At 43.1% G+C, this 26,169-nt stretch overlaps 1 protein-coding gene across 2 annotated transcripts in view; it reads left to right on the forward strand.

Moving 5' to 3' along the window:
• Positions 1 to 25,504, forward strand: part of EPHA6 (EPH receptor A6) — a 1,167,010-nt gene extending 1,141,506 nt beyond the window's left edge. For both annotated transcript variants that reach the window (XM_077294107.1, XM_077294108.1), the window contains one exon: positions 19,481 to 25,504. In XM_077294107.1, the coding sequence (XP_077150222.1) occupies positions 19,481 to 19,595 (115 nt within the window). In that variant the 3' untranslated portion in view covers positions 19,596 to 25,504. The remainder of the gene's footprint in view (positions 1 to 19,480) is intronic.
• The last annotated feature ends 665 nt before the right edge of the window (positions 25,505 to 26,169 follow it).

Raw genomic sequence — 26,169 nt, forward strand, 5'->3', positions numbered from 1 at the left:
CCTCTGCACTGTGTTTAGCTTCTCTCCTCCCCTTAATCTTTGGGTGGTTCTTAACTCAGCTGCAGATATGGACATTCAGAGTCTGTCTTCTAGTGTGGACCATCTCACTGCAAGGGTACAGGGCATTCAGGATTATGTAGTCCGCAGTCCTATGTCAGAGCCTAAAATACCAATTCCTGAGCTGTTCTCCGGAGATAGATCTAGGTTTTTGAACTTTAAGAATAACTGTAAGTTATTCCTTTCTCTAAGACCTCGCTCCTCTGGTGACTCTGTTCAGCAAGTTAAAATTGTTATTTCTTTGTTGCGTGGTGACCCCCAAGATTGGGCATTCTCTCTGGCGCCAGGAGATCCTTCATTACTAAATGTGGATGCTTTTTTTCTGGCACTTGGAGTGCTTTATGAGGAACCAAATTTGGTAGATCAAGCTGAGAAGGTTTTGCTGGCTCTCTCTCAGGGTCAGGATGAAGCAGAGATTTACTGTCAGAAGTTTAGGAAGTGGTCTGTGCTCACTCAATGGAATGAGTGCGCCCTGGCGGCGATTTTCAGAAAGGGTCTTTCTGAAGCCCTTAAAGATGTTATGGTGGGGTTCCCCACGCCTGCGGGTCTGAATGAGTCAATGTCTTTGGCCATTCAGATTGATCGGCGTTTGCGGGAGCGCAAACCTGTGCGCCATCTGGCGGTATTTTCTGAGCAAAAGCCTGAGTCTATGCAGTGCGACAGGATTCTGACCAGAGTTGAACGGCAAAACCACAGACGTCAGAATGGGTTGTGCTTTTACTGTGGTGATTCTGCTCATGTTATCTCAGAGTGTTCTAAGCGCACAAAAAGATTCGCCAAGTCTGTCACCATTGGTACTGTACAACCTAAATTCATTTTGTCTGTTACTCTGATTTGCTCTCTGTCATCCTACTCAGTTATGGCTTTTGTGGATTCAGGTGCTGCCCTGAATTTGATGGATTTGTCATTTGCCAGGCGCTGTGGTTTTATCTTGGAGCCTTTACAATTCCCTATTCCACTAAAGGGAATTGATGCTACACCATTGGCCAAGAATAAACCTCAGTACTGGACTCAAGTGACCATGTGCATGGCTCCTGCACATCAGGAGGTGATTCGCTTTCTTGTGCTACATAATTTGCATGATGTTGTCGTGTTGGGCCTGCCATGGTTGCAGGCTCATAATCCAGTCCTGGATTGGAAAGCAATGTCTGTGTCAAGTTGGGGTTGCCAGGGAATTCATGGCGATGCTCCTTTGGTGTCAATTGCTTCTTCTGCTCCTTCTGAAGTCCCTGAATTTTTGTCAGACTACCAGGATGTATTTGATGAGCCCAGATCCAATGCCCTACCTCCTCATAGGGATTGTGATTGTGCTATAAATCTGATTCCTGGTAGTAAGTTCCCTAAGGGACGACTTTTTAATTTATCTGTACCAGAACATACCGCTATGGGGAGTTATATAAAGGAGTCCTTGGAGAAGGGGCATATTCGCCCGTCCTCGTCCCCTTTGGGTGCGGGGTTCTTTTTTGTGGCCAAGAAGGATGGTTCTCTGAGACCCTGTATTGATTATCGCCTTCTAAATAACATCATGGTCAAATTTCAGTACCCCTTGCCACTGTTGTCTGATCTGTTTGCCCGGATTAGGGGGGCCAGTTGGTTCACCAAGATAGATCTTCGAGGAGTGTATAATCATGAGCGCATAAAGCAGGGCGATGAATGGAAAACAGCATTTAATACGCCCGAAGGCCATTTTGAGTACTTGGTGATGCCTTTTGGGCTCTCTAATGCCCCTTCTGTGTTTCAGTCCTTCATGCACGACATTTTCCGAGAGTATCTGGATAGATTTATGATTGTCTACTTGGATGATATTTTGGTCTTTTCCGATGATTGGGAATCTCATGTGAAGCAGGTCAGGATGGTATTTCAGGTCCTGCGTGCCAATGCCTTGTTTGTGAAGGGCTCTAAATGTCTCTTCAGAGTCCAGAAGGTTTCCTTTTTGGGCTTTATTTTTTCTCCTTCTACTATTGAGATGGATCCAGTCAAGGTCCAGGCTATTCATGACTGGACTCAACCTACATCTGTGAAGAGTCTTCAGAAGTTCTTGGGTTTTGCTAATTTTTACCGTCGCTTCATCACTAATTTTTCTAGTGTGGTTAAACCTTTGACGGATTTGACCAAGAAGGGTTCTGATGTGACGAATTGGTCTTCTGCGGCCGTGGAGGCCTTTCAGGAGCTGAAACGTCGCTTTTCTTCGGCTCCTGTCTTGCGCCAGCCCGATGTCTCTCTTCCTTTCCAGGTCGAGGTTGATGCTTCTGAGATTGGAGCAGGGGCTGTCTTGTCGCAGAAAAGCTCTGATGGCTCTGTGATGAGACCATGTGCTTTCTTTTCAAGAAAGTTTTCGCCTGCCGAGCGGAATTATGATGTTGGTAATCGAGAGTTGTTGGCAATGAAGTGGGCATTTGAGGAGTGGCGACATTGGCTTGAGGGAGCCAAGCATCGTGTGGTGGTCTTGACGGATCACAAGAATTTGACTTATCTCGAGTCTGCCAAACGGTTGAATCCGAGACAGGCTCGATGGTCGCTATTTTTCTCTCGTTTCAATTTCGTGGTTTCATATCTTCCGGGTTCGAAAAACGTGAAGGCTGATGCCCTTTCTAGGAGTTTTGTACCTGACTCCCCGGAAGTTTCTGAACTGACTGGTGTCCTCAAAGAGGGGGTGATTTTGTCTGCCATCTCTCCTGATCTGCGACGAGTGTTGCAGGAGTTTCAGGCCAATAGACCTGACCGTTGTCCACCGGAGAGACTGTTTGTCCCGGACAGATGGACCAGTAGAGTTATTTCCGAGGTTCATTCTTCGGTGTTGGCGGGTCATCCTGGGATTTTTGGTACCAGGGATTTGGTGGCGAGATCCTTTTGGTGGCCTTCCTTGTCGCGGGATGTGTGTTCCTTTGTGCAGTCCTGTGGGATTTGTGCTCGGGCCAAGCCTTGCTGTTCTCGTGCCAGTGGATTGCTTTTGCCTTTGCCTGTCCCGAAGAGGCCTTGGACGCATATTTCCATGGATTTTATTTCAGATCTTCCTGTCGCTCAGAGAATGTCTGTCATCTGGGTGGTTTGTGATCGTTTTTCTAAAATGGTCCATTTGGTATCCTTGCCTAAGCTGCCTTCCTCCTCCGATTTGGTACCACTGTTTTTTCAGAATGTGGTTCGTTTACATGGTATTCCGGAGAACATTGTGTCTGACAGAGGATCCCAGTTTGTGTCCAGATTTTGGCGGTCCTTTTGTGCTAAGATGGGCATTGAATTGTCTTTTTCGTCGGCCTTCCATCCTCAGACGAATGGCCAAACCGAACGAACTAATCAGACCTTGGAAACTTATTTGAGATGTTTTGTTTCGGCTGATCAGGATGATTGGGTGACTTTTTTGCCATTGGCTGAGTTCGCCCTCAATAATCGGGCTAGTTCTGCTACTTTGGTTTCACCTTTCTTTTGCAATTCTGGTTTTCATCCTCGTTTCTCCTCGGGTCAGGTTGAGCCCTCTGACTGTCCTGGGGTGGATTCTGTGGTGGATAGGTTGCAGCAGATTTGGAACCATGTGGTGGACAATTTGACGTTGTCACAAGAGAAGGCTCAGCGCTTTACTAACCGCCGTCGCTGTGTGGGTCCCCGACTTCGTGTGGGGGATTTGGTATGGTTGTCTTCTTGTTATGTTCCGATGAAGGTTTCCTCTCCTAAGTTCAAGCCTCGTTTCATCGGTCCTTATAAGATTTTGGAAATTCTCAACCCTGTGTCATTTTGTTTGGACCTCCCAGCTTCGTTTGCCATTCACAATGTGTTCCATAGGTCATTGTTGCGGAGATATGTGGTGCCTGTGGTTCCTTCTGTTGATCCTCCTGCTCCTGTCTTGGTCGAGGGAGAATTGGAGTATGTGGTGGAGAAGATCTTGGATTCTCGTGTTTCGAGACGGAAGCTTCAGTACTTGGTCAAGTGGAAGGGCTATGGTCAGGAGGATAATTCCTGGGTTGTCGCCTCTGATGTCCATGCGGCCGATTTGGTTCGTGCCTTTCATTCAGCTCGTCCTGGTCGGCCGGGGGGCTCTGGTGAGGGTTCGGTGACCCCTCCTCAAGGGGGGGGTACTGTTGTGAATTCCGTCTGGGCTCCCTCTGGTGGCCTTTAGCGATACTGCGGGTCTGTAGCAGGGCTCAGTTGCCTCATTTCCTGCTATGACTGGTCCCTATTTAATTCCACCTGGACCTTCACTTGTTGCCTGCTGTCTGTGTATTCAGTCCTGATTTTGTGCTCTCCTGGATATTCCTTGTGACCTGTCTCCTGCCGGAGAAGCTAAGTTTGTTTGTTACTCTTGCTCATTATTTCCTTGAAAACGTTTCTCAGTATATAATGAGTTCAGTCCAGCTTGCTATTATGTGATTTTTTGCTCGCTGGTTAGTTCTGGGGTGCAGAGTGCGCCCCTCACATCGTGAGTCGGTGTGAGGGTTCTTGTATTCTCTGCGTGGTTTATTTTTGATAGTTTTTGTACTGACCGCACAGACTCCTATCTATTTTCTGTCTATCTAGTGTTAGCGGGCCTCATTTGCTAAACCTGTTTCATTTCTACGTTTGTATTTTCCCCTTAACTCACCGTTATTATTTGTGGGGGGCTGTCTACATACTTTGGGGTTATTTCTCTGAGGCAAGTGAGGTCTTTGCTTTCTCTCTAGGGGTAGTCAGTTTCTCAGGCTGTGAAAGAGGCGTCTAGGTTTTTAGGAACGCTCCACGGCTACCTTTAGTGTTGTGATTTTGCTTTTTGCTCCCTCTAGTGGTCATTAGTGATTTGACTCTGGAGCTTCTGTCTTTTCCTATATCCTCACCTGGGCCGTTAGTTCAGGGGCGTTGCTATATAAGCTCCCTGGACCTTCAGTTCAATGCCTGGCATCGTTGAAATCAGAGCTAATCTGTTGTGCTCTTGTCCTATGATCCTGGTTCCTGTATTTCAAGCTAAGTCTGCTTCCTTGCTTTTTGCTTTTGTTTTGTTTGGTATTTTTGTCCAGCTTGTTCCAATCTGTATCCTGACCTTTGCTGGAAGCTCTAGGGGGCTGGTGTTCTCCCCCCGGACCGTTAGACGGTTCGGGGGTTCTTGAATCTCCAGCGTGGATTTTTATAGGGTTTTTGTTGACCAGATAAGTTATCTTGCTATATTCTGCTATTAGTAAGCTGGCCTCTCTTTGCTGAACCTGGTTCATTTCTGTGTTTGTCATTTCCTCTTACCTCACCGTTATTATTTGTGGGGGGCTTGTATCTTGCTTTGGGGTCCCTTTCTCTGGAGGCAAGAGAGGTCTTTGTTTTCTTCTCCTAGGGGTAGTTAGATTCTCCGGCTGGCGCGAGTCATCTAGCGATCACCGTAGGCATGATCCCCGGCTACTTCTAGTGTTGGCGTTAGGAGTAGCTATTTGGTCAACCCAGTTACCACAGCCCTATGAGCTGGATTTTTGAATCTCGCAGACTTACACGTTCCTCTGAGACCCTGTCCACTGGGGTCATAACAGTATGCCAGGCCAGTATTAAATGTTTAATGCATTGCAGAAGTGGGATTATAAGAAAGAAAATTTTGAGGTTTTTTTTCCCTCTCTCATTTTTTTTTTTTTTTTTTTTTTCTTTTCCCTTTTACCTCAGAGTGGCTTAAGCTTGCTGCAGACATGAATGTCCAGACCTTGATTACAAGTGTGGACCAGCTTGCCGCTCGTGTGCAGGGTATACAAGATTATGTTACCAGAAATCCTAGGTCTGAACCCAAGATTCCGATTCCTGAACTGTTTTCAGGAGACCGATTTAAATTTAGGAATTTCAGGAATAATTGTAAATTGTTTTTGTCCCTGAAACCTTGTTCGTCTGGAGACTCTGCTCAACAAGTAAAAATTGTTATTTCATTCTTACGGGGTGACCCTCAAGATTGGGCTTTTTCGTTGGCGCCAGGAGATCCGGCATTGGCTGATATTGATGCGTTTTTTCTGGCGCTCGGTTTACTTTATGAGGAACCCAATCTTGAGATTCAGGCAGAGAAAGCCTTGCTGGCTATGTCTCAGGGCCAGGACGAGGCTGAGGTGTATTGCCAAAAATTTCGGAAATGGTCCGTGCTGACATATTGGAACGAGTGTGCACTGGCCGCTAATTTTAGAAATGGCCTTTCTGAGGCCATTAAGAATGTTATGGTGGGTTTTCCCATTCCCACAGGTCTGAATGATACCATGTCCCTGGCTATTCAAATTGACCGGCGGTTGCGGGAGCGCAAAACCGCAAATTCCCTCATGTTGTTGTCTGAACAGACACCTGATGTGATGCAATGTGATAGAAAAACCGCAAATTCCCTCATGGTGTTGTCTGAACGGACACCTGATTTGATGCAATGTGATAGAATCCTGACTAGAAATGAGAGGAAAATTCATAGACGCCGGAATGGCTTGTGCTACTACTGTGGTGATTCTACACATGTTATCTCAGCATGCTCTAAACGTATATCTAAGGTTGTTAGTCCTGTCACCGTTGGTAATTTGCATCCTAAGTTTATTCTGTCTGTAACTTTGATTTGCTCACTGTCATCTTATCCTGTCATGGCGTTTGTAGATTCAGGTGCTGCCCTGAGTCTTATGGATCTCTCATTTGCTAAGCGCTGTGGTTTTATTCTTGAACCATTAGAAAATCCTATCCCTCTTAGGGGTATTGATGCTACGCCATTAGCAGAAAATAAACCGCAGTATTGGACACAGGTTACCATGTGCATGACTCCTGAACACCGCGAGGTGATACGTTTTCTCGTTCTACATAAAATGCATGATTTGGTTGTTTTGGGGCTGCCATGGTTACAGACCCATAATCCAGTCCTTGACTGGAAGGCTATGTCAGTGTCTAGTTGGGGCTGTCGTGGTATTCATGAGGATTCCCTGCCTGTGTCTATTGCTTCTTCTACGCCTTCGGAAGTTCCGGAGTATTTGTCTGACTATCAGGATGTCTTTAGCGAGTCCAGGTCCAGTGCATTGCCTCCTCATAGGGAATGTGACTGTGCAATAGATTTGATTCCAGGCAGTAAATTTCCTAAGGGAAGACTGTTTAATCTGTCGATACCTGAACATACCGCTATGCGTTCATATATCAAGGAGTCTCTGAAGAAAGGACACATCCGTCCGTCTTCTTCCCCTCTTGGTGCGGGATTCTTTTTTGTGGCTAAAAAGGACGGATCTTTGAGGCCTTGTATTGACTATCGGCTTTTAAATAAGATCACTGTCAAATTTCAGTATCCTTTGCCGCTGTTGTCTGACTTGTTTGCCCGGATTAAAGGTGCCAAGTGGTTTACCAAGATAGACCTTCGTGGTGCGTACAACCTTGTGCGCATTAAGCAAGGGGATGAATGGAAAACCGCATTCAATACGCCCGAAGGTCATTTTGAGTACTTGGTGATGCCTTTTGGGCTCTCTAATGCCCCTTCAGTTTTTCAGTCCTTTATGCATGACATTTTCCGGAACTATCTGGATAAATTTTTGATCGTTTATCTGGATGATATTCTGGTTTTTTCTGATAATTGGGACTCGCATGTGGAGCAGGTCAGGATGGTCTTTAAAATTTTGCGTGAAAATTCTTTGTTTGTCAAGGGCTCAAAGTGTCTTTTTGGTGTACAGAAGGTTCCCTTTTTGGGGTTCATTTTTTCCCCTTCTGCTGTGGAGATGGACCCAGTCAAGGTCCGAGCTATTCTTGATTGGACTCAGCCCTCGTCAGTTAAGAGTCTTCAGAAGTTCTTGGGTTTCGCTAACTTCTACCGTCGTTTTATCGCTAACTTTTCTAGCATTGTGAAACCTTTGACGGATATGACCAAGAAGGGCTCCGATGTGGTTAATTGGGCTCCTGCTGCCGTGGAGGCTTTCCAGGAGTTGAAACGTCGGTTTACTTCGGCGCCTGTTTTGTGCCAGCCTGATGTCTCGCTTCCCTTTCAGGTTGAGGTGGATGCTTCAGAGATTGGAGCAGGGGCCGTTTTGTCGCAGAGAGGCCCTGGTTGCTCTGTTATGAGACCTTGCGCCTTTTTCTCTAGGAAGTTTTCACCTGCGGAGCGAAATTATGATGTGGGCAATCGGGAGTTGTTGGCCATGAAATGGGCATTTGAGGAGTGGCGTCATTGGCTCGAGGGTGCTAAGCATCGTGTGGTGGTCTTGACTGATCACAAAAATCTGATGTATCTCGAGTCTGCTAAACGCCTGAATCCTAGACAGGCCCGCTGGTCATTGTTTTTCTCCCATTTTGACTTTGTTGTCTCGTATTTACCAGGTTCAAAAAATGTGAAGGCCGATGCTCTTTCCAGGAGCTTTGTGCCTGATGCTCCTGGAGTCGCTGAACCTGTTGGTATTCTTAAGGATGGTATTATCTTGTCAGCTATTTCTCCAGATCTGCGACGTGTGTTGCAGAGATTTCAGGCTGATAGGCCTGATTCTTGTCCACCTGACAGACTGTTTGTGCCTGATAAGTGGACCAGCAGAGTCATTTCCGAGGTTCATTCCTCGGTGTTGGCAGGTCACCCAGGAATTTTTGGCACCAGAGATCTGGTGGCCAGATCCTTTTGGTGGCCTTCCTTGTCTAGGGATGTGCGGTCATTTGTACAGTCCTGTGGGACTTGTGCTCGAGCTAAGCCTTGCTGTTCTCGTGCCAGCGGGTTGCTCTTGCCCTTGCCTGTCCCTAAGAGACCTTGGACACATATCTCCATGGATTTCATTTCTGATCTTCCGGTGTCTCAAGGCATGTCTGTTATCTGGGTGATATGTGATCGCTTCTCCAAGATGGTCCATTTGGTTCCTTTGCCTAAGCTGCCTTCCTCTTCCGATCTGGTTCCTGTGTTTTTCCAGAACGTGGTTCGTTTGCACGGCATCCCTGAGAATATTGTGTCAGACAGAGGATCCCAGTTCGTTTCCAGATTCTGGCGATCCTTTTGTAGTAGGATGGGCATTGACTTGTCGTTTTCGTCTGCTTTCCATCCTCAGACTAATGGACAGACGGAGCGAACTAATCAGACTTTGGAGGCTTATTTGAGGTGTTTTGTCTCTGCTGATCAGGACGATTGGGTGACCTTCTTGCCGTTGGCTGAGTTTGCCCTTAATAATCGGGCTAGTTCCGCCACCTTGGTTTCGCCGTTTTTCTGCAACTCTGGTTTCCACCCTCGTTTTTCTTCGGGTCATGTGGAACCTTCTGACTGCCCTGGGGTGGATTCTGTGGTGGATAGGTTGCAGCGGATCTGGAATCTTGTGGTGGACAACTTGAAGTTGTCACAGGAGAGGGCTCAGCGCTTTGCAAACCGCCGCCGCGGTGTGGGTCCCCGACTACGTGTTGGGGATTTGGTGTGGCTTTCTTCCCACTTTGTTCCTATGAAGGTTTCCTCTCCCAAATTTAAACCTCGTTTTATTGGTCCTTACAAGATATTGGAAATCCTTAATCCTGTATCCTTTCGCCTGGATCTTCCTGTGTCGTTTGCTATCCACAACGTGTTTCATAGGTCCTTGTTGCGGCGGTACGTTGTGCCTGTGGTTCCTTCTGCTGAGCCTCCTGCTCCGGTGTTGGTCGAGGGCGAGTTGGAGTACGTGGTGGAGAAGATCTTGGATTCTCGTCTCTCCAGGCGGAGGCTTCAGTACCTGGTCAAGTGGAAGGGCTATGGTCAGGAAGATAATTCCTGGGTGGTCGCCTCTGATGTTCATGCGGCCGATTTAGTTCGTGCCTTTCACGCCGCTCGTCCTGATCGCCCTGGTGGTCGTGGTGAGGGTTCGGTGACCCCTCACTAAGGGGGGGTACTGTTGTGATTTTGCTTTTTGCTCCCTCTAGTGGTCATTAGTGATTTGACTCTGGAGCTTCTGTCTTTTCCTATATCCTCACCTGGGCCGTTAGTTCAGGGGCGTTGCTATATAAGCTCCCTGGACCTTCAGTTCAATGCCTGGCATCGTTGAAATCAGAGCTAATCTGTTGTGCTCTTGTCCTATGATCCTGGTTCCTGTATTTCAAGCTAAGTCTGCTTCCTTGCTTTTTGCTTTTGTTTTGTTTGGTATTTTTGTCCAGCTTGTTCCAATCTGTATCCTGACCTTTGCTGGAAGCTCTAGGGGGCTGGTGTTCTCCCCCCGGACCGTTAGACGGTTCGGGGGTTCTTGAATCTCCAGCGTGGATTTTTATAGGGTTTTTGTTGACCAGATAAGTTATCTTGCTATATTCTGCTATTAGTAAGCTGGCCTCTCTTTGCTGAACCTGGTTCATTTCTGTGTTTGTCATTTCCTCTTACCTCACCGTTATTATTTGTGGGGGGCTTGTATCTTGCTTTGGGGTCCCTTTCTCTGGAGGCAAGAGAGGTCTTTGTTTTCTTCTCCTAGGGGTAGTTAGATTCTCCGGCTGGCGCGAGTCATCTAGCGATCACCGTAGGCATGATCCCCGGCTACTTCTAGTGTTGGCGTTAGGAGTAGCTATTTGGTCAACCCAGTTACCACAGCCCTATGAGCTGGATTTTTGAATCTCGCAGACTTACACGTTCCTCTGAGACCCTGTCCACTGGGGTCATAACACTTTAGTGTGTGTGGATAGGATCAGAATTGCGGTCAGTATAGTTTCCACATCCCCAGAACTTGTCCTATATTCTGGTCATATGTGTCAGGTCAGTTTTGAGATCCTACCACCGGATCATAACATATGGGGTAATGAAGGGTTAATGTCACCTTGCTATTGTAAGGTGACATTAAGCCAGATTAATAATGGAGAGGCGTCAATTATGACACCTATCCATTATTAATCCAATTGTATGAAAGGGTTAAAAAAACACACTTTATTAAAAAATATTTTAATGAAATAAACACACAGGTTGTTTTAATATTTTATTGCTCTCTCAATCCACCTGAAGACCCTCGCTCTGAAAAATAATAAACCAACAATATACATACCTTCAGATGATCTGTCACGTACCACGAAGTAAATCCATCTGAAGGGGTTAAATCATTTTACAGCCAGGAGCTGCGCTAAAGCACTTGCTCGTGCCTGTAAACCCCGGGTACTGAAAGGAAAGCAGGATGATCTGTAGTTACCTTGAGATGCGGTGATGCGCCCTCTGCTGGATGTCCTCATGAACTGGAGCCTTGGAAAAGTTCCCACGCTCGAGTTCATATGAGGACATCCAGTAGAGGGCGCATCACCGCAACTCAAAGTAAGTACAGATCATCCTGCTTTCCTTTCAGTACCCGGCGGTTTACAGGCATGAGCGAGTGCTTTAGCACAGCTCCTGGTTGTAAAATGATTTAACCCCTTCAGATGGATTTACTTTGTGGGACGTGACAGATCATCTGAAGGTATGTATATTGTTGGTTTATTATTTTTCAGAACGAGGGTCTTCAGGTGGATTGAGAGAGCAATAAATTATTAAAACAACCTGTGTGTTTATTTCATTAAAATACTTTTTAATAATGTGTGTGTGTTTTTTTAACCCTTTCATACAATTGGATTAATAATGGATAGGTGTCATAATTGACGCCTCTCTATTATTAATCTGGCTTAATGTCACCTTACAATAGCAAGGTGACATTAACCCTTCATTTCCCCATATCCCACCGCTACACGGGAGTGGGAAGAGAGTGGCCAAGTGCCAGAATAGGCGCATCTTCCAGATGTGCCTTTTCTGGGGTGGCTGGGGGCAGATGTTTGTAGCCGGGGGGGGGGCCAATAACCATGGACCCTCTCTAGGCTATTAATATCTGCCCTCAGTCACTGTCTTTACCACTCTGGCGGAGAAAATTGCGCGGGAGCCCACGCCAATTTTTTCCGCCATTTAACCCTTTATTTTAGCAGCTACAGCCCCCAAATTTTGCACATGCACACTACTAACATTAGTAGTGTGGAATATGCAAAAAAAAAGGGATATGAGATGGTTTACTATATGTAAACCATATCTCATATCCTGTCGGGTTTGGGAAGGAGAAATGAAAAGCCGGCAATTGAATTACCGGCTTTTCACATATATCGCGCTGAATTAAATATAAATACAGAATATATATATATGTGTGTCTCAATGACATATATATATATATATATATATATATATATATATACTGTATATATGTTTTAACGAACATTTGAGCACATAAATCCATTAGATGTCGGTTTTGCAAGCCTGCGAGAAAATATCGCAGTACGGATGCCATACGGATTACATACGGAGGATGCCATGCGCAAAATACGCTGACACACCCTGCCTACGGAGGACATACGGATCACTATTTTGGGGACTTTTCTGCGTATTACGGCCATAAAAAACGGACCGTATTTACATACGCTGAGTGTGAGGCCGGCCTAAGCCAAAACCAGGAGTGGGTGATAAATACAGAAGTGGTGACGTGTTTCTATTATACTTTTCTTCTGATTGCTCCACTCCTAATTTTGGTTTACAAATACGGAGGTAAAATACTGAATGTGTGGACATGGCCTTATCCCACTTCAGTTTTTTTCCTGTTTTCCAGTATCTATGATAAAATGAATGGTAAAAAACGTCATCAGAAAACAAGCCCTCATACAACTTTGTTGAAGGAAAATAAAAAAGTTATGACTCTTGAAGGAGGAGGAAAAAAGAAAAGCACAAAAATGAAAAATAGGCTGATTTTTAAGGAGCCTTTAGGACAAAGCACTTCTCTTTTCATGTTATCATCATTGCATTCCAGGAGCCATAGTGTTTTTCTGCAAGGAAGTTATATAAGAGCTCTTTTTTTTTTGCATGATGTGTTGTATTTGTCAGTGGCACCACTTCGGGGTACTTTTAACTTATTACCTAACTTTTATAAACTATTTATGGGGAGATAATCTTATTCATGTTTTATTATTTTTGTAAAATAAATAAACTGAAAAAAAAAATCAGTATTTGTAAGCCAAAACCAGGAGTGGAACAATTAGAGGAAAAGTATAATAGAAACATATGCACCACTTCTGCATTTATCACCCACTCCTGGTTTTGGCTTGCAAATACTGATGTAAAATACTGACCAAATACCGCTAGTGTGACGGCAGCCTTATTCTGAGAGCCATACACTTTACAATGTTCGGTCAGTAGAGCTGTATGAGGGCTTATTAATTACATGAGTAGATGTAGATTTCAATCATCTGTTTTTCTTGTTCATGCGACAATCTGATTACTTCTTTTGACACTTTTTTTGGACGTGAAATTTGCACACGAATTTTGTTTTAAACACCGCTTTTACTATTCATTCATTTTAACTGACATATTTACTTCATTCTACAGGTCGATGCAAGAATGAATGCCTAATTTAGAATATCTAATTTATATATTTATTTTTATGTTTTAATAACCTTGCACAAAAAAATGTAATTAAGAAATCATTTTTTGGGTAGGGGTTCTGAGAGCCGTAACTTTTAGATTTTTCTGCAGACAGAGTTGCAATGGGGCTTATTTTTTGAGAGGTGAGCTGTAGTTTTAACTGGTGCTATTTTGGGGCTATTACAACTTTTCGTTCAATTTTTGTTTGATTTTTTTGTGAGGCTGGATGAGCACAAACCAAATTTTGTGATACTGTTTTTCGTATTTTTATCTTGTAACACAGCAAAAAAAGTGGAAATTAAAACATAACTTTTAATATATAATCGTATAAAATGTCGACAGACAAGATGGTGTCACCCAAGGTAAAAAAAAAAGGGGTCAGGTTCACTGTGGACACAAACACAACAGGAAACACAAACCCCCTTTAGGATAGGAAAAAGATAACTCTTGTAGTGGCTAATAGAGAAATCTACATTAACCAGGGAAAAAGCTTGAGGTCAATGCACATACAACACAGCAGGCAAAAACAACTACTTAAACCCTTGGTTGCATAATTAAAGACAATTTTCACAAAAATGTCACCGTTGTTATCATGAAACAAAAAATGCAATCATAAAAACACAACAACACAAGGAACAGTCTCACCAATTCCAGGCGACGGGCACGGGAGAAAAGAAAGCTCCGGGATTAGGGATACTCCATGAAATCCTGTGTGGGGACGACAATACCCTGTCAGTCCCTATGGGGCTAATAATAATCTGCCCCCCAGACTCCCTCCCTTACAAGGGCAGTCCACATCTACGGCCGGCGTCACACTGGCGAGTTTTACGGACGTAAGAGCGCAGAAACTACGTCCGTAAAACTTGCATAACATACGGCACAATTATTCTCAATGGGGCTGCTCCTATTAGCCGTATATTACGGTTCAGTATTATACGGCTTTCTACGGCCGTACAAAATCGCAGCATGCTGCGTTTGTCAGCGTACTGCGCAAAAAAATCGCCAATGAAAGTCTATGGGGGCGAGAAAAATACGGATTCCACACGGACCAGCAGTGTGACTTGCGAGAAATACGCAGCGCTGTTAGTGAAAAGTCGGTAATTCAATTGCCGGCTTTTCATTTCTCCTGCACAAACCCGACAGGATATGAGACATGGTTTTCATACAGTAAACCATCTCATATCCCCCTTTTTTTTGCATATTCCACACTACTAATGTTAGTAGTGTGTATGTGCAAAATTTCAGCGCTGTAGCTGCTAAAATAAAGGGTTAAATGGCGGAAAAAATTGGCGTGGGCTCCCGCGCAATTTTCTCCGCCAGAGCGGTAAAGCCAGTGACTGAGGGCAGATATTAATAGCCAGGAGAGGGTCCATGGTTATTGGCCCCCCGTGGCTAAAAACATCTGCCCCCAGCCACCCCAGAAAAGGCACATCTGGAAGATGCGCCTATTCTGGCACTTGGCCACTCTCTTCCCACTCCCTGTAGCGGTGGGCTATGGGGTAATGAAGGGTTAATGCCACCTTGCTATTGGAAGGTGACATTAAGCCAGATTAATGATGGAGAGGCGTCAATTATGTCACCTATCCATTATTAATCCAATTGTAGGAAAGGGTTAAAAAACACACACACACGATTGAAAAGTATTTTAATGAAATAAACACAGCGGTTGTTGTAATAATTTATTGTTCTCTCAAATCCATTTGCAGTCCCTCGCTTGGCAACATAATAAACGCACAAGATACATACCTTCTGATGTACTGTCAGGTCCAACGATGTAATCCATCTGAAGGGGTTAACTAATATTACAAGCAGGAGCCCTGCTATAATGCAGCTGTGCTCCGTGCTTGTAATTCCCCTGCGAATGAATGAAATGTAGGTCAATGACCTACATTTCCTTCAGTCGCGGTGATGCGCCCCCTGGTGGATGTCCTCATATGACCTGGAGCGTGGGAAAAAGTTCCCAGGCTGCAGTTCATGAGAACATCCACCAGAGGGCGCCTCACCGCGAATGAATGAAATGTAGGTCAATGACCTACATTTCATTCATTCGCAGGGGAATTACAAGCACGGAGCACAGCTGCATTATAGCAGGGCTCCTGCCTGTAATATTAGTTAACCCCTTCAGATGGATTACATCGTTGGACCTGACAGTACATCAGAAGGTATGTATCTTGTGCGTTTATTATGTTGCCAAGCGAGGGACTGCAAATGGATTTGAGAGAACAATAAATTATTACAACAACCGCTGTGTTTATTTCATTAAAATACTTTTCAATCATGTGTGTGTGTGTGTGTTTTTTAACCCTTTCCTACAATTGGATTAATAATGGATAGGTGTCATAATTGACGCCTCTCCATTATTAATCTGGCTTAATGTCACCTTCCAATAGCAAGGTGGCATTAACCCTTCATTACCCCATAGCCCACCGCTACAGGGAGTGGGAAGAGAGTGGCCAAGTGCCAGAATAGGCGCATCTTCCAGATGTGCCTTTTCTGGGGTGGCTGGGGGCAGATGTTTTTAGCCACGGGGGGGCCAATAACCATGGACCCTCTCCTGGCTATTAATATCTGCCCTCAGTCACTGGCTTTACCACTCTGGCGGAGAAAATTGCGCGGGAGCCCACGCCAATTTTTTCCGCCATTTAACCCTTTATTTTAGCAGCTACAGCGCTGAAATTTTGCACATACACACTACTAACATTAGTAGTGTGGAATATGCAAAAAAAAGGGGGATATGAGATGGTTTACTATATGTAAACCATGTCTCATATCATGTCGGGTTTGTGCAGGAGAAATGAAAAGCCGGCAATTGAATTACCGGCTGTTCACAGATATCGCGCTGAATGAAATCTAAATACAGAATATATATATATGTGTCTCAATGACATATATATATATATATACTGTATATATGTTTTAATGAACATTTGAGCACATAAATCCATTAGATGTCGGTTTTGCAAGCCTGCGCGAAAATCTCGCAGTACGGATGCCATACGGATTACATACGGAGGATGCCATGCGCAAAATACGCTGACACACCCTGACTACGGATCACTATTTTGGGAACATTTCACCGTATTTCGGCCGTATTACGGCCGTAAAATACGGACCGTATTGTCCTACGCCGAGTGTGACGCCGGCCTACCCCTGTATCAAAATACACCCTGCACTCTCCCTCATTGATTGTCCCAACGTGTTTCTTCCAAGCCAAATCATCAGGGGACTAGCTGGTTGGAGGAGATAAGGTGCCAAAGTGCTGCATAGAGGACAGGTACTGTCACCTATCTATGCTAGAATGCGGAGTTCATCATTAATAATGGTAATGTCTTATAGTATAGGTTGATATGATTACAATGATTTCCAATTCATAGACTTTTTTTATGCTTTACATGTTTTGCACAAGAAAATCACTTTTTGACAATCATTTTTTATATGAATCATGCTCTGAGAGCCGTAACTTTTTCTTTTTTCTCATTTACAATGGTCAATGAGGGCTTTTTATCACTCAACAAGCTTTAGTATTTAAAACAAATGCAAGATTACACTGGCGCTGTCCAATAGAACTGTACGTGTAAGCTGCTGGCAACCTAGCAGGTGGGATGTGCGAACCTGCCCACAAGAAGTATCCAAATAAAAACAAACGGCTGCCGCGCTAAAAACACAAATGAACATATAACGGTGCCCACCTTCACGTATCCGCGTCCTCCCGTGTCTGCACAATCAGAAATGTAGGAGCGGCTCTGCTGAGTGTGTGCCCAGAGTGGCTGGTGGTACGGGTGGCTGAGCTACGTCCGTGGGTGGGGAGCGTCCTCCCTAGACACCCCAGATAGCCCACAAATCACTGACTCCAGCAGCCAGCTTTAGTATTTAGTGGTACCATTTTGGGATACAAACAACTTTTTGATCACTTTTCATTTCATTTTTGTGTGGGTCACGATGAACAAAGCTGCTCTAGAATTGTTTTTATTCTAATAATTTAGTGTTATAGTATGCATCACTTAATATGCTACAGTACCAAATATGTGACTTTTTAAGGTATTTTTATATTTTTCCTAGATCTTCTTTATTGGAAAAACTGGGATTTTGTGGAGGGCGTTTTTACTTAAAAAAAAAAACCAAACACTTAATATATAGGGTTTTTTTGCAGTATTTAACCCCTTCACGCCGCAGCTCTTTTTTGTTTTTGTGTTTCTGTTTTTTGCTCCCCTTATTCCCAGAGTCATAACTTTTTTATATTTCCGTCAACTTGTACTTGAAAATGGGAAAAAAATTCCAAGTGTGGTGAAATTGCAAAAAAAATGCAATTCCACAACTTTTTTTTGTATTTTTTGTTACTATGTTCACCAAATGCTAAAGCTAATCTATCATTATGATTTTCCAGGTCATTACAAGTTCGCAGATACCAAACATGTATAGGTTGTTTTTTATTTATATGGTGAAAAAAAAATTCCAAAGTTTGTTAAAAAAAAACCCAACAAATTGCATCATTTTCCGGGACCTGTAGCGTCTCCATTTTTCGTGATCTGAGGCCTGGTAAGGGCTTATTTTTTGCACCCCGAGCTGTTTTTATTAATACCATTTGGGTGCAGATACAATCTTTTGATCACCCATTATTGCATTTTAATGCAATGTTGCGGTGACAAAAAAAGGTAATTCTGGCGTTTTTACTTTTTTTTTGCTAAGCCATTTATCGATCTTTTTATAGCTTGGTATATCGGGTGATTCTGAACGCGGCGATACCAAATATGTGTATTTTTTAATTTTTTTATTGTTTTATTTTGAATGGGGCGAATGGGGGTGATTTGAACTTTTATATGTATTTTTTTATATTTTTAAAAACATTTTTTTTTCACTTTTTGCATGCTTCAATAGTCTCCATGGGAGACTAGAAGTTGCAGTTGTCTGATCGCTACACGCAGGCAATGATCAGATCGCTTGTGTGTAGCAGAAATGCTCACTTGCTGGACGGCACTCATAGCAATCCAGCACTGATAACCAAAGGGGTCTCCTGCATACCCTGGGTTGTCATGCCAACCCATCAGCGACCTGCGGTCATGTGACACGGGCGCCGATGTGTGGGATTAGTAGCACGCTTCCAGCGCGATCATATTAAATGCCGCGATCATATTAAATGCCGCCGGAAGCATTTGATACAATAGAAAAACAGAATCCTTTGTTTGCAATTACAGAGGTCAGACGTTTCCTGTAGTTCTTGACCAAGTTTACACACACTGCAGTAGAGATTTTGGCCCACTCCTCCATACAGATCTTCTCCAGATCCTTCAGGTTATGGGGCTGTCGCTGGGCAACATTGAGTTTTAGCTCCCTCCAAAGATTTTCTATTGGGTTCAGGTCAGGGTACTGGCTATGCCACTCCAGGACCCAAGAGCCACCCCTTAGTTGCCCTGGCTGTGTGTTTCAGGTCATTGTCATGCTAAGAGATGCAGCCACAACCCATCTTAAATGCTCTTACTGAGGGAAGGAGGTTGTTTGCCAAAATCTTGCGATACGTGACCCCATCCATCCTCCCTTCAATACGGTGCAGTCATTCTGTCCCCTTTGCAGAAAAGCACCCCCAAAGTATGATGTTTCACCCACCATGCTTCATGGTTGGGATGGTGTTCTTGGGGTTGTACTCATCCTTCATCTTCCTCCAATCATGGTGCGTGGAGTTGAAACCAAAAAGTTCTATTTTGGTCACATCTGACCACATGACCTTCTCCCATGCCTTCTCTGGATTATCCAGATGGTCATTGCAGGATTTTAATCCATGACTGTGTAGTGTGTTACTAACGGTAATGTTTCAGACTGTGGTCCTAGCTCTCTTCAGGTCATTGACCAGGTCCTCCTATATAGTTCTGGGCTGATTCTTTTTCAGAATCATCCTTACCCCATGAGGCGAGATCTTGCATGGAGCCCCAGACTGAGGAAGATTCAGTCATCTTGTCATTTTCTAATAATTGAGCTAAAAGTTGTTGCCTTCTCACCAGGCTATTGTCCTGTAGCCCATTCCAGCCTTGTGCATGTCTACAATTTTGTCCCTGGTGTCTTTAGACAGCTCTTTGGTCTTGGCCATGGTGGAGAGACATACAGTACACATACACTTGACCTACATCTCTTCCTATTAATCAGTGATGCGTTCAGTAATACTTATTTATTTTCCTGCAGTGACATCAGAAGAATTGGTGTTACGCTCATCGGACACCAGAGACGAATAGTGAGCAGCATACAGACTTTACGACTACAAATGATGCATTTACAAGAAAAAGGCTTTCATGTATGAAAATAGTTGAAGCGACTGTTTTGTGCCTCAATATTTCTTTAACAGAAGAGATTCTTATTCCTCATGTTCGATTCTCGCTCTCAAAACTGGACTCTTCCGAAGAGAAGGGAGGGTGATCTCTACACTTCCAGACTGAAGTTTTTGAAAACTTTAATAGATATTTCTTCAAGTTACGGACAAGTAGAATCCTGGGCCCCACAGAAAAGACTTCTGGCAACTGATGAGTGACTACGCATGGGTGTGAAAAGTTACATGTGGCATCTTTATCCAAGTGATCATGAACTCAACGGCAGTTTTGTCAACTCTAGCTTCCTTATCATGTAGCAAGACGGTGGTATTGGTCTAACCTATGGACTGCTGTTGTTTTGTAATCTTGTAGCTAATAAAAAGTGTGCATATTAAAATAAAAGAAAATACAGAAAATATAGAAACAGCATTTAAGGTGAATTTTGCATACAGTGGTTTTTAATGTATCTATTAAAGGGTTTGTCTGGTTTAGAAAACCTACTTTCAAATTAAAGAATCTCAGTTAATAGATGAAGGTCTCCCACTCAAGTCCCTAATCAGCCAAAGCAGAAAGCTTCTGTAAAGGTCTAACAGGTCTAGGAATTACACGGTCAGTTCATTGATTTCAGTAAGACTTGTGTAATTCCTAGTTTCCCCTGTGGGAGTGCTGTGGGGAAATATACCTACCTACCACCAAGTTGTCCAACAGATCAAAGCTGATCACTAGAAGTCCAACGGCAGAACCTATGGTCAGGGGACCCTTCTTCCAAAAATGGGGTAATTGAAAGTTGACAAGCCCTTTAGTACCATACAATAAAGGCAATCAATTTGTGTAGAGATGATTTGGTTTATTGGCATTACTGAAGTAAGAGGGACTTTATTTAAGTCACTAGTTTTCGATGAAAGCAGAAGAAGGACACTGGATCAACATTTAATGGCTGCCTCTGTTATGTGTAGGTCACGGGTAAAATGTGGATATCCAAAATTTTAGCTGCTAATGTTTTTTTTACCTTATTTTTTGAGAGAATAGTAAATAATATATCTACATTGGTTTGATAGCTTGTGTGTATGGATATTTGAGGTTATTAACAAAGTGTACTTCCTGAGGCCCAGGATTGAATTGTCTATGTAATCGATACTCTATATTCTTGTACTTTTACAGTTTAGACTCGAAAAAAAAAATCTTTGTCTTCTAGTGTTTTTACTCCATCTATGCCTCAGAAATCCTTTCCGTAAAAAAAAAAAAAAGATGCAAGAGAGCTTTGCTAGTCTCATAAGCAGTCAGGACAAGGACCTTCTTGTCCATTGTTTTCTAGAGAATATATAAAAGCACATGGTAAAAATATACAATAGGTCATAGATTATATATAAATGTTTAAAACTCCATGTCTTTCATGGTTTAGTATGGGTATCATAAAGCTCTATTTTGTTGGCGAGTACCACTTTCTTTTCCTTTCTCATGTATAGTGGCATATAGTGCCTTTTACAGGGTCTGTCATATTACCATAGGATTGCTGCTTTTGAAAGACCCAATAAAAGTTCTCTTCAAGGTAATTTCAAGGTTATTACTTGATATTTTATTTCTGTACTTCTTCTACCAATACAAATGGTACAGCATATGGTCAACCCACAACATCCTCCTGATACAAAGCTACTGAGATGGCCACGCATCATCATTGTAAACATATGAACAAAGATTATCACCTATGAGTAAAAATTAGTCCTCCGAGTTTAAGTCAATGTGGGGTGGCACACATGTTTCAGGTTAGGTCTAAAGTATTATTAAAGAAGTTGGACTTTTATCACTTATGTATAGGAGAGGCAAATAATATCTGACTGCCAAGGGTCCCAAAGATGGCACTCTCACCAATCATTAAAACCTTGGTCTCGAGACCCCTAATCCTTACTGCACAATCACGGTGAGGAGTTTAAATAAGCAGTGGTCACGGATGAACATGGCACTCAATGTTATGTCTTGCTTATCTCAAAAGTTGTTCCATTGACGGCACTCCTCACTGGGCCGAGCAGGCCATATCAAAGTTGAGTTGAACTTTGAAGTCGTAAAATATTCGGTACCCTCGAAACGCGTCGGGATTGGCCCATGTTAGTGTCCGTCATACGGACTGGTGACGTCACCTAGTAGCCACGCTCCCCACTCACCACGCCACTGCACGGCGGCGCTATCGGCCGTAGCTGCTTGCCGGTTACTACAGCGGCGAGACCGGTGGGGTTCTAGCACTACGGGAGGACGCTCCCCGGTTGGTAGTGCATCACCAGCGCTGCTGCACTGTAAGGATCACAGACGGTCTGCAGCAGCCCAGTGTCCCAAGTGGACACGCCAGTTCGCAACAGCGAGGTAGGTGACTGAGATTCATTCCTAGTCACAGTTCCTCCTGCTAGCGCGGCACCTGTTTATTGATTTTGATTCAGGTTTAAACTTTACTTTTGAAGCAAATACATAACATCATTGCGAAGCTTATACAGCCCTATCACTTTACAGGAGCTATATCTTGCTGTTAGGTTCCCTTTAAAGAAGCCCATTTGTAAACTAATTTTTAGGCTAAAATACATGCATTTAAATAAAGAAATTATCCCAAGGGTGTCCATATATTTTAACCATGTAGTCAGTATTATGACAGGTGCAAACGACCGTATGTTCTGCATCTGAGGAAATCGGTCGGATTATGCTAATCACACTCTGATCAGCATTTGATCAGAGTCTGATCAGAGTGTGATCCAATTTTTTCAGAGGTGGAGAGAATAAAAAATGTTTCTCCATCTTCTCAATTCAGTTTGTCGATAAAAATCGGTCCGCCATGGGTATGAGTTCTATACAATGTTTTGATGGATCGCAGTCACACCAAAACTACAGTCATCTGCATACGCCCATACGGTCTTATAATCTAAAGGTCAAAGTTTAAAAAAATCACCTTACAATATTCTGCCCTCAAATTTATGACATTTCCACGGGATATATGTAGACATGATAGTTATAGATGATCCCCACCTGATGAGAGGATGAGGGTCTTCTGACATTGCATGTGATTATCTACATTTAAGTCTATGAGAGGGAGGACCTAATATTAAAACAAGAAAGCCCTCATCTTGGTGTGATTATTATTGATATTACATCCCTTTCTAATCGTTAGTCAGGTGGTTACCTTGCTTCACATTAATAACCTGTTTATTGAAAAATCTACCTAGAGACCCCACTCAAATGTTTGATATGGAGCTCATATTAAAAGGGAGAGAGGTGGACTTTTAAGGAGTACATTTGGAGGAGATCTTATTGAGGTGGTGCCTATTTTGAGTTTTACTTTATTGCCCTATGATTTTTCAGTATTCCTCTGGTTTTTTATTTTAAACATTAATCAAAGAACTTGATTGAGGAAATGAAACAAAATCTTAGAACTGTACAGAACTTTAATTTACTAAATTAAGTTTAGGGAGCTATATGATTAACATAGAAGTGGAAAAACAATTTTAAATGTAAACGGTACATTAGGAAATCCCATGTTTTTGTGCATCTGTTGGTCTTAAAGATAAGAAGACGTGTGGACCTTATTGTTATACAAGACCCTCCACACAATAAGAATTGCAGCTCAGCAGAGCATTCACTACCTCTCGGCCTGGATCCACTCAACTATCCACTTCACATTACTCTACAAGAGTGCATATGTTTAAGAAGGAGGTCGGGCACTAGAACCTCTTAACTTATGTTAGGGTATGTGCAGATGGAGTTTTTTTGAATATTGTTTTGAACGGGTCCACTTCAAAAAGATGCTTGAAAAATTGCTCAAAAAATGCTTGATAGACTCATCCCTTTCATTTCTATTGTAAGACCATTCTACTGTTTATCTGGTCAACCTTTTGAGTGTTTTTGTTCCTCCAGGTTTTGAAACAAGCCTGGTGAGAGTAATGAACGTGCGGGCCATTTCTGTAAAGAGCCTCCTGATGGAAAATGCTACAAACTATACACCTTTCAATCAAAAATTAGCAAAAAACATTTCTGGAAAAAACCTCTCCAAAATCTCTTGAATAGTATGTGTACATGGCATCTTTAAGATGCTGACAAACCTACCAAGGCCATCACGAAAGAGCCGCCTGTCTTTTTTTCCCTGAAACAGTTTTGCCATAATTTTTGCAACATTCTTTTTCTACAATTTAAGCTATGACTCGCGAGCAAATTCATGGTGGAAACCACCCAGGGGTGGACTGGCCATCTGGCAAATCTGGCAAATGCCAGAAGGGCCTGTCTGGTCATGGGCTGCCTTGCCTGCTACGTTGTTAACAGAATCGGTGTTATCAAGATACCCATACTGTTAAGAATTGTGATGGAGCACAAAGTCGCTGACTCCGTCACTTACCCCAGCAGGCCACAATATTGGTCTTGTAGGAAATCTTTGTTTCCTCCATCCAGGGTAATATTAGTAATATAATTAGTAATATTTTATATTAGTAATATGGTTCAAGGGGACGAGGACAACATGGGCCTGTGTGATTTCAAATGCCAGGACTGAAATTCAGCCCCAGTCCATACCTGAAACCACCAAAAGAAAGAACATGCCACAGTTTGAATAACTTCCTGGTTTCTGAACCCCGATTTGGTTACAAAATTTAACAAAAGACTGATCGTGTTAACAGAGATATCGTTTTTACATTGCTTTGGATTATGTTCATTTTGGGGTTTCTTTTAGACTGAATCCACCTGTAAAGACTTTGGGGGAGAAACATCAAGACCGACCATCCTCTCGCCAGTCTTAATGAATCGCCCTCAAAGCCCGCTTTGGAGCAAATGGTCCTGATTCATTAAGAGGCTCACATCTCTTAATTCATTGCCACAATTCTTACATCTTACTCCAGCCCCTGTTGGAATAAGATTTGTGGGGTGGAGAATGCCGCCGCTCGTCATTAATTAGTCAAATGGGAGTTGCCACGTCCCATCATGCCCCAGTTCCACCCAATTTGTCAGAGCTAGAGTGAAAATTGCATTTTTTCTGCACTCCGCCTTGAGCAAAAAAACTGCAACTCTTGAAAGCTTTTTTCACCACAAATATTTGGAAGAAGCTTTGATGATTCGCCCACTTTGTGAACTCTCCAACTTTTCAAAAAATGAAAAGCTCCTCTAACAATCCCTCAAAGATGGCAAAATTCTTCTTAGAGCAGTGTCCGCTAGAAAAGCTCATTATTTTTGACAGCCTCAAAAAACTCAATGTGCACATACCCTAAAAAGCGAAGCTCACTACAGATCTACGCCTTACAGGTTCTTTCTGCTGCACCTTTAGAAATGTATGAGAACACATTCATCCAATGTATGTCCCTGATCTCATATGGAGGTATACAGAGACGTTTTCTTGTGTGTTCATATAGGTTGGTGGCATCAATGTTGGCAGCTACGTATTTTATTCTAAGACATGTTAGCAATGCTTCATACTAATCATGTGATAACGGTGCCATAACTAATAACTTTTGTATTTTATTTGCAGCATATCTCACATACTGATAAATCGAGTTCATTTCTGTATATTATTGGCATTGTAGTTGATGGCCACACTTCTTCCACTTTACACTGTATACTCCGAGCATTCTGTATACTGCTGGCCATACTGTATGTGTGGATGTACGAGGGCGCTTGTGAGCTGGCACTTCACAATAAACCTGACTATGCATTCTGGGAAATAATGTGCAATAGTCTACTGACAGGGTCTACATATGGATATTTAACTCTTTTCTACCATGATTATAATGAGTTGCATGTAGACAGTGGGTCAGATGGTCAATTGTTCAGAATTATGCAGCATATTAAATTTCCTGTTTACTATACAGTTTACAAGTTGTGCATGTGTATATGCAATATATACATATTCACTACACTCAATAAACTCTGTGTCCATTTTCTATTGGCTGAAAGTCTCCTATTGTGTCTTCTCCCGCAAAAATCAAATTATTGATACAGAAAACTAATACAAGGTATAATGATGAGAATTATGTGTGTATATCATCTGGTTGTAAAGATAAAGTAAAATCCAGCTCACCGTGATTGCATCTTGAGGGTGTTCGGATTCCGGACGCGCCTTGTCAAGGTTTGGATAATGCAAAATGAAGAGACTCCAGCTCCACGAACTGTGATTCTTTATCCACATAAGCAATTCAGAGGGCATACATAGTTAGCGATACAAGTTCACATGACTCGCATCAACGCGTTTCAGGTGTCTGCACACCCTCAATTGTCTGGTAGTGTCTTGTCAACAATTTGGGGTATTTTAGTTAACAGAGTTCTCTGGGGCTCTTTTTTTCCCTCTGGGGCTAAGCACTTAAGAGCGGGTAGGTGCTAACTTTTTGCCTGTTCTGCCTTGTGATGATCTCTCCCTGTGATGCCATGTTAACAGAGCACCTCCTTCTCTTCTGCTCCACTCCTTCGCTTGGGATGTCACTGCTGATGTCATGTTAATTGACAGCCAACTACTCCCGACTCCCAGATCAGGGGCGGACACACCAATGGTGCAGCCTGTGCAGCCGCACAGGGGCCTGGGAGGTAAAGGGACCACATCTACCTCCAAAGCAGGTG

This window comes from Ranitomeya variabilis, chromosome 3, assembly GCF_051348905.1.
Source record: "Ranitomeya variabilis isolate aRanVar5 chromosome 3, aRanVar5.hap1, whole genome shotgun sequence".
Lineage (NCBI taxonomy): Eukaryota > Metazoa > Chordata > Amphibia > Anura > Dendrobatidae > Ranitomeya > Ranitomeya variabilis.